Source organism: Acinonyx jubatus, chromosome C1 (assembly GCF_027475565.1).
Source record: "Acinonyx jubatus isolate Ajub_Pintada_27869175 chromosome C1, VMU_Ajub_asm_v1.0, whole genome shotgun sequence".
NCBI lineage: Eukaryota > Metazoa > Chordata > Mammalia > Carnivora > Felidae > Acinonyx > Acinonyx jubatus.
This window is the reverse complement of record NC_069381.1, coordinates 78,927,641-78,942,293: the sequence shown is the minus strand read 5'-3', so window position 1 is coordinate 78,942,293 and position 14,653 is coordinate 78,927,641. Positions and strand designations below refer to the sequence as shown.

The 14,653-nt window shown below is 42.8% G+C and overlaps 2 protein-coding genes and 1 long non-coding RNA gene across 5 annotated transcripts in view; 2 read left to right on the top strand and 1 right to left on the bottom strand.

Annotated features, from left to right (window-relative positions):
* LOC113599249 (uncharacterized) overlaps positions 1–14,633 on the top strand; it is a 34,456-nt gene extending 19,823 nt beyond the window's left edge. The window contains exons 4-5 of the long non-coding RNA XR_008295052.1: positions 4,499–9,519; positions 9,773–14,633. This is a non-coding gene — a long non-coding RNA (uncharacterized LOC113599249). The remainder of the gene's footprint in view (positions 1–4,498; positions 9,520–9,772) is intronic.
* ABCD3 (ATP binding cassette subfamily D member 3) overlaps positions 1–14,653 on the bottom strand; it is a 163,833-nt gene that overhangs the window by 138,286 nt on the left and 10,894 nt on the right. The window lies entirely within an intron of this gene.
* Positions 853–8,343, top strand: LOC106968135 (60S ribosomal protein L39-like). Its single transcript, XM_053214491.1, is given in 1 exon segment — positions 853–8,343. A coding segment is annotated over 1 exon segment (156 nt). The 5' UTR covers positions 853–3,346; the 3' UTR covers positions 3,503–8,343.

Here is a 14,653-nt window from a genome sequence, read left to right as displayed (position 1 = left end):
GTGGGACCCAAGGAATTTAACAAAACTCCCCTACCCCTGGACAAGCAGAGAAAGACTAACTCCATTTTGTGCTACACCCACCATCTCATGTATAACCCCCACATGACCTACTTATTGCCTAAGACACTCCCCCACCCTAGTCAAGCTGCTGAGCACACCCTTACTGGAAATTGGCTCGTATAGGAATACGGAACCCCTAACCGCCAAAGAATGTAAACCCTGCCTTTTGCCCGCCAAACTTGCGCGCCAATTCTGACCAGAATGATAGGCTAGTTCAAACAGTTACTATAGGGTAAATTGTAATTCAATTGGCCACCTGCATGTGGACTGACATGACTATGCAACTTTCTGTGTGTGTTACAATCTCATTGGCCACTGGCCCGTATAAAACTGCTACGCCTCTTAACCTAGGGGTCCAAGTCCCTGCTCTGCTGTGTCAGGTATACTTGGGCCCAAGCTCGAGCTTGCAAATAAACCCTCGTGCGTTTGCATCGGTATCGGCTCCTTGGTGGTCTCTCGGATTCGAAATCGGGGGCATTACAGTACATCAGAGACAGAACAGCATAAGACAGCATAAGAGACAGAACACACTAAGTCTAGAATCCTCAGAGATGTGTACAGAAGCAGACTGAGTAAAGAAAAGATTGTTCCAAGAGGAACAATCAGAACAGAGAGTAACAACCTGTCACTGAAGGTAAATGCAGAATCACAAGAAGCTAGACTAGAAGAGGAAGAAAAAACAGGTTAGATTCTTCTTTGGTGACCCTCAGAGCCACCGTCTCAACAGTGAGGGCTCAAAATGCAGAGAGGACTTTTGCTCTTGCTGGAAGAAGAGAAGTTAGCATTAGAATACTGAACATTGGAGGAAAAGAGGAGAAGCCAGAGAAGCCAGAGAAAAGCAGAGCGCGGCCAGAGCCTGAGGGAAAGGAGTCCAGAGAGGAGAGTGGGTGGGACTTAGTGATGAGACCGTCTTGCTGCCAGAGGCTTGAGGCAACCATTGATTGGGCTGGGTCAGAGGTAGCCTTGGAAAGGAGTGGGGCACTGTGTTCTCCTACACAGGAGGGCAGATCAACACAGAAGAAATGGACTGAGTGGAAAAAAGGGAAATTGAGGGTGAAGTGGGCCTTCCTCCGACCTCTTAGAGACAAAAGGCCAGGTGGGGCTCTGGTCTTTGGAGAGCATAACAGGTTGGAAAAGGCCATAGGAGTCAGCCAGAGATGACCTTGAGGAAGCTAGGAAGGTGTGTGTTCTCATCCTCACACTGATGACAATTCATTCACAGTGATAGCTATTGTTAGAGTTCTTATTTTTCACATATTATTGATGTGGAGAACAAAGGCAAAAGGAAATGTAGATAAAATTAAATTTCCTTATTGCCCATTGACAAATACTTGAGGCAGGCAGAATAAGACATTCCTCCGGGAACTCCCAACTGTCTGAATGTTAATGCCTGGCTAGAGGCAAAAACAACCTTAGCTTGAGGATAGTCAGGCCTCTAGGATCTGTAAATCTTGGTCACCAGACCAAGGATTCCAAAATCCTTTTGGAAACTTCCCTGTGCCTTTACCTTCCCCAATCCCAACTATGTGATCGGTCACCCCTCACACTTACAGCGCAGCTCTTTCTGCCCACAAGGGGTCCTGACCCCGTGTCTTAATAAAAACACCTTGTTGCACCAAAGAAGTCTGAAGAATTCTTTCTTGGCCCTCGGCTCCAAACCCCAACACTTCAAACTGCATCATTTTGGCACCCCAACGTGAGGCCTGCGTCTTCTCATCTGGACTCTGAGCCTCGGTGCAAACTTGGTTAAGTACTCCTCTCCTCTCCCTTTACTTTCATTTCAGGAGCTTTTCAGGGAGTATGGTCTTATTGGAACACTCTCATGTCAATTGCTCAGGCTGCAATCCTCTAACCCACGGCTCCTCTATGGGGAAGAGAAAGCCTGCCTTTTGGCTGGAAGTTAGTACCTTGGCCGGAATGCTAATAAAGACTCAGAAACTTGATGCCCTCTCTTTATTCCCATTCTTATACAAAAGTTGTCTGTGTTGGGCACAGGACAGCCACCTAACTCACCAGGACAGCTCAGTCTTAAGACTCCCGTGTGAGGTTTCCTCCTCATTGGTCTAATGTGACACCCTTCACATCTCTGGCCTAGCTGCTTCTGGCCTCGAGACCTCCACTTGGAGCACATCAAAACCAGTAACCGACTGAATTAAACCCAACCAGGATCTTTCCCTAGGGAAGCTGGTTGTAAAGACTACATGTATTGGAATGTCAGTTAGATCATGATGGATTTCTGTCTTTACTGTTTTCCATCAGTGTCCCTTACTGGCTACTTAAATTATAAAGTTGGGTAATTTCCCCTTGAGAAACTCTCCTAGTGCTTTCTATGGGTTAAAAAGGAAGGATTCTTCAAGGCAAAGCATGTATTTTGATCCATTCAGTGCTACCCATTTATAGTCTAGAAAGCAAATGGGGAAGGGGAAGGTGGTAGCTAGTATCCCTCCTACAGGTCTTTACAGTGGGAATGGTGACCAACAGCGGTTTCGTTCAAAGAATGCCTCAGATTGCTTTTGATACCAAGAAGCTCTGACATGTCCTGCGCCTGGGATGTCACCCAGGAGACAGGGGCAGGGGATGTTTGGCAGTGGACCTTTTCTACTTTTCTAGAAGCATGGGAGCTTCTTCAGCCCCCAAGGATTCTCCCTTGGGATGCCTTTTAACTCACGGAAATCAATTCAGATTGTAAAATCTAGGAAAGAAAAAACTGATCTTCTTCTGTAACATTGCATGGCCTCAGTACTCCTTAGGAGATGAGGGGAGATGGCCATTATTGGGACATTAAGCTTCTGTATGATCTATCAGATCTCTTCTGCAAGAAGCAGGGAAAATGGACTGAGGTACCTATATCCAGGCCTTCATGGCCCTAAGTCAGGATTCGGACGTGAGGGCCTATTGTAGAATGTGTTACCACCAACCAGGTTCATAAACCCCATCTGGATATACTGGATGATGACCGTCTAAATAGGCCCGTTCCTCCTAATAAGCCAGGGCTACTTCAGGAGTCACTGACCAGTCCAGACAAAGAGGACACTGGCTCTGTTGCTATCCCTCCTCCTTGTAGACCCCAAGACCTGTCTGCTCCCAGCCCAGCTGGACAAAGTAGGAGTGGGATTCCTTATCTTGCAGGAGTTCCAGCTAACTTTGGAATGCATCTTCTTAGGGAAGTTGCCAATGGAGAAATGGGCATGATTCAAGTCCATGTCCCCTTCTCCATGGCAGACCTGGCCCAGATAAAATAATAATTAGGACGGATCATGATGTGTGCGGGTGACTGATCCTTGCCATGTCTTCTCACAAGACTTTCGGGATCAAGCGATTTCTGGCCAGGAAACAAAAGCAGAATCATCCCATTCCCTAGTGAGTTCAGATGAAGACTGGTAATAAAATCAGGTACAACTCCAAGAGGCGGCATTGGAGAAGAACCAAGCTGGGTCTGTAAGAGATCGCTCGTGCGATGGCACGCATATTTATGCTGCATGAAGGTCACGTGTTCCTATCCCATCACTCTGTAAACCTCCCTACTACCTGAACAATAGATATGCTTTATCGGGGAAATGATTTTTCTCTGCTATTATGCTTCTGTACCAGTAGGTTAGTAATAAATATGTGAGAACTTTTGACTGAAAAGAAAAAAGCAATTAGGACAATATTGCGAAAACCCTTCTCAATTTATTGAATTAACAATTAACAAGTGTATATACTGTTTGATTTGACCTGGCAAGATATATACATCATATTAACTCGTTGCACCCATGAGGAAAGGAACTGTATCGGGGATGTATTTGGAATATCTCTGGCAACCAGAGATAGGGAACGTTATCGGGTAGGGGGCGCTGCTGTTCCAAATACCGAAGCACACTGAACTTATCAGGAGGACAGACAAGGAAGGGAAAGGTAAGATCATGTGATTACTTGTTTAACAGAAGGAATGAAAAAAGGATTCACTATACCTGTAAATTTTGATAACATTCAGGAAGTTATTCAAGGAGCTGGTGAGAATACAGCTCTATTTCAGGGTCATTTGATAGAAGCTATCCGTAGAAATGCAAATCTGGACCCAACCTCACCTGAGGGAACAACTATACTAAACCTGCATTTTATAAGTCAGCTGGCACCTGACAGCCACTAAAAACTGACTAAAATGTCCTTAGGTCCTCAAATCTTCCCTCTTCCCCCAGAACCTACTAGAGGTAGCAACTGGAGTCCTCAATAATACAGATGTGGCCTTAAAGCAAGGAAAGGACCGGAGAGCTGAATGCAGGGTAAAATATAGACTCAAATATTGGCTGCCACTATTGTGGATTCCCCACGACACCAGACTAACCAGGGGCCAAAGAAAAAGCTGGTATCAAAGAATCAGGTAAGACTCCATGCTAGCACTGTGGTCAGATCAGACAGTGGAAAAAAGAATGTCTAAACAAATGTTCTCCACCAGGGCCATGTCCTGTCTGTAAGAAAAAAACGACATTGGAAGAAAAACTGTCCTCATCTCCAGAGAGAGAGGGAGACAGGAACTCACTTCCCTGCCTGAGAGCAGGAACCAGAGGATCTGGCGTGATGGGGCCCTGAGGCTGGTCTGGCTCCCTTTGACATCAAGATGACTGAGCCCTGGATTACTCTGGATGTGGAAGGCAAGTTTATCAATTTTGTTATTGATATAGGAGCCACTTTCTCTGTTCCTATTCAGCACTCCGGTTCTGCTTGTTTTTCTAACCATAAAATTGTTGGCATAGAAGGGGAAACTACGTGCCATTGGACAATGCCTTTAACCTGTATATACAAAAGTCAATGGGTTACTCATGTTTTTCTACTTCTTCTGTCTTGTCCTACTCCATTACTTGGACAAGACTTAATGTGTAAACTGGGAAGCAGGTTTTCCCTTACTAAAGAGGCTTGTTCTCTTTAACACCTGGAGAGCTAAAACCTTATCCTGCTATCCCTACTACTAGCTGGAAGGAAATAAATCCACAAGTCTGGGATTGTGGATGTCCTAGGACATCCTAGGAAGCCCTAGGACGGCTCTTAAAGCCCAACCAGTTAAAGTGATTTTAAAGAACCCAACCAGGGGTGCCTGGGTGGCTCAGTCGCTTAAGCATCCAACATTGGCTCAGGTCATGATCTCATGGTTCCGAATTGGAGCCCCACTTTGGATCCTCTGTCTCCCTCTCGTTGTCCCTGCCCCCAACTCTAAAATAAATAAACATTTAAAAAAGATAAATAAATAAAGGACCCAATCACTACCCTTCATAGAAAACAATATCCCTTAAAACCTGAGGCAAAGGCTGGATTGCAACCACTTTATTGGTAAGTTTCTCAAACATAGTATTTTAAAGCCTTGTCAATCTCCTTATAACAATCCAATTTTACCAGTCAAAAAGCCAAGTGGGGACTATTGAATGGTACAAGACTTGAGAACTATAAATGAAGCTTTATGCCTGTTCATCCCATAGGCCCAAATCCCTATACTATTTTCACCCAGGTCCCTGGTGATGCCCACTGGTTTATAGTACTCATTTAAAAGACACCTTCTTTTGCAGCCCTCTAAGTGAGGAAATGCAGCCACTATTCGCCTTTGAATGGGCCTCACCTTTGAGCCCCCAGGCTATTCAGTTAACATGGATGGTCTCCCCAAGCCACCACTGGGATTTAGAGACAGTCCTCACCTTTTTTGAGACTGCATTTAGTAAAGACCTTCATGCTATCGCCTTGCCTCAAGGGACTACAGTTCAGTATGTGGATGATATTTGATTCCGTAGTCCCACGAGAGAAATGTCTGATGGCAATTCTGTAACTTTACTTGATTTCTTGGCAGACAGGAGAGGGTACTGCATCTTCCTTAAAAAGATGCAAATATCTAAACAGAAAGTACAATATTTGGGATATGAGCTAACGCCAGGTCACCATATCCTGTCTACTGACAGGAAAAAGACTATATTAGATCCTGGACCCCCAGCTATGAGAAAACAACTCCGTACTTCCCTAGGAATAGCAGGTTCTTCCCAGTTTACACTTTCCTAGGTATGGATTCCTGGATTTGGGCTCTTAGCCAAACCATTGTATGGTTCAGTTAAAAGCCCTGACGAGGAACCTTTATTCTGAACTAAAGCCCAGCAGACGGCCTTTCAAACATTAAAAGCTTTTGCCAGCCCCCGATTTGGCTTTACCAAATTTAGAAAAACCTTTCACTGTATATGAAGCAGAAAAACAGGTACAAGCTGTGGGAGTTCTTACCCAGAAATTAGGAAGTGAAACAAGACCGGTGGGCTATTTTCCGAAGTCACTCGATAATGTCGCTCAAGGTGGCGGCTTGTCTTCGAGGGGTGGCTGCAAGAGGCCTCCCAGTAGAAGAGGCCTCAAAACTTACTCTGACACAGTCTCTGCGAGTGATGACTCCACATCTGGTCCAGAGTGTCTTAGAAACCAAAGGCCACCAATGGATGACGGGAGGCCACTTAGCAAATACCAGGCTAGATACACCTGAAATAATACTTAAAACCTGTCAAAGCTTAAGCCTAGCTATCCTTATGCCTGGCCATTATACTTGTATGATAGACTGCGACTACTCAGAGATTATTGATCCTGTTTATTCTAGCAGACCAGATTTAAAGGAGTCCCCTATTGAAAATGCAGATGATAATTGGTTTACTGATGGCAGTAGCTTCCTGGATAAGGGAGAGAGAAAAGCTGGATGTGCTATAGTTAGTTTAATTAAGACCACTGAGGCAAAAGCCCTTCCAACAAATACTTCTGCTCAAAAGGCTGAATTAATAGCACTTATCCATACTCTTCAATTGCTACATACCCATGGAGGAAGGAAAGGGGATTATTATCAAGCCGTAATTCCCCAATCAAATATGGGCCTGAAACTATTTCTTTTCTTTTCTTTTCTTTTTTTTCTAATGTTTATTTATTTTTTGAGAAAAAGAGACAGAGCACAAGCAGGGGAGGGGCAGAGAGACAGGGAGACACAGAATCTGAAGCAGGCTCCAGACCCTGAGCTGTCAGCACAGAGCCCAAAACAGGGCTTGAATTCACAGAGTGCAAGATCATGACCTGAGCCGAAGTTGGATACTTAACTGACTGAGCCATCCAGGGGCCTCTGAAATTATTTCTCTTCTTGAGGCTGTATATCTATCTAAGGAGGTAGCTGCAGTTCACCTCAAAGGACCTCAGAAGGATATGATCTTAGGGGGACCTGGGTGGCTCAGTCGGTTAAGCATCTGACTCTTGATTTTGGCTCAGGTCATGATCTCACAGTTTGTGAGATTGAGCTCTGCACAGGGCTTTGTGCTGACAGTGCAGAGCCTGCTTGGGATTCTCTCTTTCTCCCTCTCTCTGTCCTTCCCCCACTTGCATGCAAACATTCTCTCATTCTCTCTCTCTCTCTCTCTTTCATAAATAAACTTAAAAAAAAAAAAAGGATATGATCTTAGAATCTAAAGGAAACAACTTGGCAAACCATGCAGCCAAACAGGCAGCGCAAAATAAATATTCAGTCTCATACCAATCTTAACTCCAATAAAGTCCATAATTCCAATCTATTCAGACCAAGAAATTCACAAAGTGCAGGAATGAGGATATTCAAAAAATGCATAGGACTGGCTTGTTAATAATAAGGGAAAAATCTTTATACCCAAAAATAACCAATGGAAGATAATACAGGGTTTACACCAGGCTACTCATTTGGGCAAAATACTTTAAAACATTGTATTAAAAACATATTTGATCGAATAAATTTAACAGCTACAATAAAACTGGTCTGCCGATCCTATGTTGTTTGTGCACAAGTAAATCTGGAAGACACAGTCTGCCCTCCCCCACTTTTAAAACCAATCCAAAGCCATAGGACATATCCATAAGAGGACTGGCAGCCTGATTTCACACAAATGCCTCCTTGCAAAGGCTATGAGTTCCTACTGGTGTTTGCTGATACTTTCACTGGGTGGATCGAGACTTTCCATGTAAAATGGAAAGAGCCACGGAAATAACCAAAGTTTTCTTGCTAGAAATTATCCCTAGATTTGGCCTCCATGAGCCCTTCAGAGTGACAATGGTCCTTCTTTTACTATGCAAATAAATAGCACAAGATTTTAAAATTAAATATTTTGGAGGTGCCTGGGTGGCTCAGTTGGTTAAGCATCAGACTTGATTTCAGCTCCTTGCTGGGCATGGAGCTTGCTTAAGATTCTCTCTCTTCCTCTCCCTCTCCCTCTGCCCCTTCCTTGCACCCCACCCCCCACCTCAGTTCTCTCTCTCTTTCTAAAAAAAAAAAAAATTAAATATTTTCTACATTCAGCTTGGCTTCCACAATCCTCTGGGAAGGTGGAAAAAGCTAATCATACTCTAAAATGATACCTTACTAAACTTAGCCCAGAGGCCCAGGAAAATTGGGTTACTCTCTTACCAATAGTACTTCTCAGAGTAAGAACAGCTCCAAAACAACCTCTAGGACTTAGCCCTTTTGAGTTATTATATGGAAAGCCATTTCTTACAGTAGACTTGTTATTAGATCAAGATTATAATACTCCATCAAATTTTTCACTTAAGGTTGGTTTAATGGTAAGTTACTTAATGAGTATACTGATCACATGCTCCCCAAACCTGATTTAACTACAACTGAAAGTCCGCCGCACGTAAGTCCTGGAGATATGATTTATTTAAAAGATTGGAAGTCAAATACAGCGGGGGATTTAAATCCAAAATAGAAAGGTCCATATGTACTCCCACTGCAGTAAAATTAGAGGGGCACTCTTCATGGGCTCATATCTAGAATAAAACCTGTACCTCCTTCACAGGAAACCAGTGAGCAAACTAACATGCCTTCTTACACCTGTGAACCTGTAGAAAATCTAAAATTCCTCTTCAAACAACAATGAAGGTTGTATATTTTCTCCTTGTTTTCTGTTCATCTATCTTAGCTGACAATTCCTTTCTATAACGGGCACAGTATTATACTGAACTGCGACCTCAAACAACTTGTTGGATATATGGAATTTGCTCAAGTCAAGTTCATCTGAATTCCCTGGTGGGTTTTCCCCTTTGCAAGGCACTGATTGGCACTCTCTGTATACTTATATTTCAGAAATAATATATAATGATACCACGTTTCATTGATAAATCTATCACTACTTAGAATGTTTCTTCCCAGCCCATGACCAATAGAACATGGAATTTACCAAGACATAACCAGACTTTTTCATACCCTCAAACTATTAAAATATTAACTGACTTTACAAACCCACGAATTGATGCCCTCTAATGAGTGCCTAACTTACAAAACCCCACTTATCACTATACTGAGGATGGCATATATCAAATTTGGGATGGATATTTATGGCTCACACCCACTACTGGACAGTTCAGTCCAACGGCAATTTTATGGGGGAGGCAAGAAATCATACATATGACACTTGGGCAAATAGCACATGGCATTTAGGATGGCTATCATTAGAACAGGTTCTCGGGGCGTCTGGGTGGCGCAGTCGGTTAAGCGTCCGACTTCAGCCAGGTCACGATCTCGCGGTCCGTGAGTTCGAGCCCCGCGTCAGGCTCCGGGCTGATGGCTCGGAGCCTGGAGCCTGTTTCCGATTCTGTGTCTCCCTCTCTCTCTGCCCCTCCCCCGTTCATGCTCTGTCTCTCTCTGTCCCAAAAATAAATAAAAAACGTTGAAAAAATAAATAAATAAATAAATAAATAAATAAAAGAACAGGTTCTCAAACCATTATGCTCCAGGCAGCCGATTGGCTTGCTACTGGTTGGATAAGGCGACCTGGAATCAGATGGCTGGCTCCAAATGAAATCCACTGGTTATGTGGAACTAACCACATATCCTCTAGGTCATCGTCGCACCTTAGGTTTTGCCTGGATTCACGGGTGCGTTATCCAACCATCACTTCCCCCAGGTGATCTTCCCAATTTAAAAATAAGATGGACACAGTCTAAAAAACAGATAATCACTTGGTGTCCATTTTTGCTCCATCTGTAGGATTAGAAAGTGTAATTTGGCGTATAGAAGCCCTTAATAAATGCACCGTGAAGGTCCTCAATGATTCACAGAACAGCATCTCCTTACTTAATACTTAAGTCGCACAGATAAGCAAGGCTGTTCTACAAAATACAATGGCTTTTGATGTCCTAACAGCACAAGGTGGTACATGTGACATTATTAACACAGGATGCTGTGTATACATCCCAGATGATCACAAAAATGTCACAAAGCTATTAAAAGATATGAATACCCAAATCAAGGCTCTACAAAATCTTTCCCTCCTTTTCAGTGATTGGTTACATTACTGGTTTGGAGGGGCATTATGGACAACTATTAAGGGTCTCTTTGTTGCACTTCTCATTCTTATAGCCGTATTCATCCTAACATATTGCCTTTTTCAGTGTCTCTCTGCTGAGACTCCATCACTACGATGACTTCACATCAACAGATGATCCTTTCCACAGAGATACTTCTTTACTGTCCACATTGGATTCAGCTGCCTCTGCCTTTCGTAACTCCCCTATACATTCCCAGACTGACCAATATTGACCCATAGGTAGGGACATCTCTCTGCCCCTCTTCAGCAGGAACAAGTTACAGAAGATAAGACCTTCCTCCCTCAGCAGCCTTAAAGATTTAGGGGTCAAAATTGTTGGGGGGGGGCAGAGGTGATGTGGAGAACAAAGGCCAAAGGAAATGGAGATAAAATTAAATTTCCTTATAACCTACAGCCCATTGACAAATACTTGAGGCAGGCAGGGTAAAACATTTCTCCTGAAACTCCCTACAGTCTTAATGCTAATGCCTGCTTAGAGGCAAAAAAAAAAAAAAAAAAAAAAAAAAAAAAAACCCACAAAAAACAAAAAACCTTAGCTTGAGGATAGTCAGGTGTTTAGGATCTGTAAGTCTTCTTTAACATATGAAAGCCCTTTCGGAAACTTCCCCTGGTCTTTATTTCCCCAACTCCCAAGTATACAGTCTGTCAGCCCTCACACTTAAAATGCAGCTCTTTCTGCCCATGGGTCCTGCCTCATGCTTTAATAAAAGCATCTTTTTGCACCGAAGGGGCTCCTGGCTGTCTTAGTCGGTGGAGCACACAACACTTGATCTCAGGGTTGTAAGTTCGAGCCCCAAACTGGGTGTAGAGGTTACTTAAAAATAAAATCTTTAGGGGCGCCTGGGTGGCTCAGTAGGTTGAGCATCTTACTTCAGCTCAGGTCATGGTCTCACGGTTTGTGGGTTCAAGCCCTGCATCGGGCTCTGTGCTGACAGCTCAGAACCTGGAGCTTGCTTTGGATTCTGTGTCTCCCTCTCTCTCTGCCCCTTCCCCACTTGTGCTCTGTATCTTTCAAAAATAAACATTCAAAAAAATAAAAGAAATAAAATATCTTAAAAAATAAAAAATAAAATAAAAACACCTTTTTGCATCAAAGACATCTCAAGAAAGAAACTTGGCCTTGGCTCTGAACCCTAACACTTCAAACCGCATGATTATCTCACTTAACTCTTGAAACAATCCGTAAGCTAAGTTCTGAGGGGTGGAAACCAAAGCACGGAGAGGTTTTAAAAAATGTTTACAGTGATGGAGCTGGACTTCCAACCTACTTCACCTCACCTTACAGCCCATGCCATAAAATGCCTTTTTCTAGAATACCTTACCTTTCCCATCATGACTTACAAAACGTGTGCTCTTACCAAGCTCTGCCCAGGAATTCTCAGTCTGATTTCCCAGTCTGGACTCTGGACCTTCTCAGAGGTTCCTCCTGTATCAGAAGTACCCTATGTCCCCTTCCCTCTCTGCCAAGCAAACTGTTTTCCCCACACCCTCTCTTCAAAGATTTCCTCATGGATACCTTCTCTGTGAGGTCCTCTCTTTGTGGGTGAATCTGAGATTGAGATTCTCTTGCTCTTGTGTTCACTGTAAAGCTTAGGTATTTTCCTATCATTGGATGGCCAAGCTTGTGGGAACTTTTGTGTCCACCTGGATGTCAGCTCCTTGAGAGTGTCCCAGTCTCAAAGCAGGGAGAACTTTCGTCCGCTTTCAATATGTCCTAACCAGTCTCTACTCTGAGATACTAGTTAACACATAACATTTGTAGAATATGATGATATTGCCAACAAATGTGTATTCACCTGCCTTCTCTATAAATGTAAGTGGCCAAAACCTCTATAAGGATTTTAATCAAGAGGTAACTTTTCTCAAAACTGGATTGCTTTATTTTCTGAACTTATACCTAGCTAGGGATTTGGTCATTTCATCCTTGTGTTTTATCTACCTTTACACTGTTCAGTTGCTTCTGAGTTAAAAGGGAAAGGCTAGCAATTTCCTGCTCCTTGCCTGGTCTGTTGCTAGAAACGTGTGAGATTTACTTGGCTCCGGTTTCCCTGAATATCTCTACCTTTCCAAGGAGGCATCCAAACGCTGCATTAAGGCAGCATTAATCTCTGCAGTGTTTCTTCCCGCTCAGGAGTTACCTCTTCCTGAATCCTCTTCGTTTATTGGAGGGAAATTCCTAATTGCCCTTAATTTATCACTCCTCTGACCCTGTTTCCATTGCTGATACATTTTATTGGCTTCATGAAGACAAGACCAAAGCACTAAACTAAAATAAATTAAAATGAAACCTACTTCAATAATTTAAGTTCCTGAATGTTCTCCCTTACCCACTATGGCTTTTAAGGTATTTAAAGAATATCTCATCGTGTGGCTTTTTCTAAAGCCATTCTTCCATCACTGTCTACTCCAGATTTTTCTCAGTTCACTTTTGTACCCTGTTAGTATTGTTTCAGTCCTCCTACCCCTTTCTAAAACCTCTTCTTTTTAAGCATGCTGGTTTTATAAATCAAGAGCCTTCTGTTTTTCCCATGGTCATTTTTGGTTATTCTCATGTGGTCCTTCCTCATTTAGTAGTTTTTCTGAGCAGTTAAGTCATTTCCTGGACACAGAGGGTTTCAAAGAAGCCTTACTTTGCCTTATTATCCACTTTGCCCTCAATCAACCCTTTGTAATAGTATCTGGTTCTTCCAATCCTATTTAACATCCTCATCTACTTTATAATCAACTCTCCATTCTCTTCAATGACCAGCTTCTGTGGTTCATCCTTCTATTTGCCTTTCTCCCGTGATATTACATCCGGGCTGATCAAAATTGAGCTTCCTTTAGCTTTCTGCCAATTGATTTTTAGGAGTGAGTCAAAAATAATTTTATTTTGGGCTCATGGTAACTCTTTTTCACTTGTGCCAATAATCATGTATGCTAAACACATTGATTTAAAAATAAGCACATGCTTATTGTCATAAAGCAACCGTATTTTTTCCCATGATCTACTACTAGTTATAAAAACATTTCATCTCCTTAGGTAATTATGATAGTCACAGAAATAACTTTTAAATACTGCTATGTGTCTTCTCTAAAAAACTATCTCATTTTCATGAAAACTGCCTTCTTGGTCTTAAACCATCTACACTTGTTAATACCTGTGGTATAGATGCTTCTTAGGTTTCTGATGGAAAGATTTTGCTGACTGATCCAAGCTTAGACTTTTGCCCTTTTTTTGGGGTGACAGACAGGTTTTTCTAAATTAATTATGAAGTCATTCTCATCTGGAATTCATAATATTCATGTAACAGTCTCAAAGAGCTTCATGAATAAAGATAGCTACTGTAGAGTTTGACACTCTGAGGTATAAAGGGGTTAAATTATGAGCCTCAGCAACCAAACAATAAGGCCCTGATGGAACCAAAGAGAGCCAGCCTGCCTAAATCATTTCTTCTGACTCCTCTCAAGCTCCCACCCGGTGTCCCACCTCCCGTCCCTTCTCCTTTGTTACTGGCTGTTTCCTCTGATTGTAATTCATTCTGTATTCCTTCCTGCTCCTCTGTCTTGGCTAATTGTTCTTTTCCCACACTACTTGGTTTTAATTTCCTCTAGTTATCACCTTATCACCAATGTCTACACTTCCTCTCTCTTTCTGACCTATCTCCAGTTCACTGCTGACCTGCAGGGTCCCTAGCACAACTGCTTAATTCCCACTGTACGCGGGTTTGCCGATCTCTGAAATGGGAGTGGTAACTCTCCCTTTCTTCCCAAAGCCGCTGGATCAAAATCCAGTCTTTCTGGGACAGTCTTACCAATAACAAACTATGGGCGTGCTGCATTCTGTGATTATTTTAATGAACATTCCAATCGGTTTCACTAGCAAAGCTGGAAGCTGAGAGGATATGTCATCCTTTTGGCTCTGTTTGCCCCTATTTTTAACTTTGCGAGGGAATCCAGCCACACGAGTTCTAATTTTCTCTGTGTGGCACATTCACTGACAGAGCAATTTTCTCTGTGCTGTAAAAATTTGAGTGACATCCTGAGTAAACCTATTATCTCTTTTCTGAGGAAAAAAAAATGTTCTTCTTACCCTTCCCCACAGGGTGGTGTCCTAGGAACTCCGTCAAAACACGTAGGCTCACTCACCAAGTTTCTTCACCAAGGGTTAAAATGGAAATCTTAATTTTTAAAAGCTGGTGTCATTATTGCATTAGAGAAGGAGGGGTATCCAATATTTAACGTAGGCTCATTGATCCCAGGGTGTCGGCGGGGGGGGGGGGGGT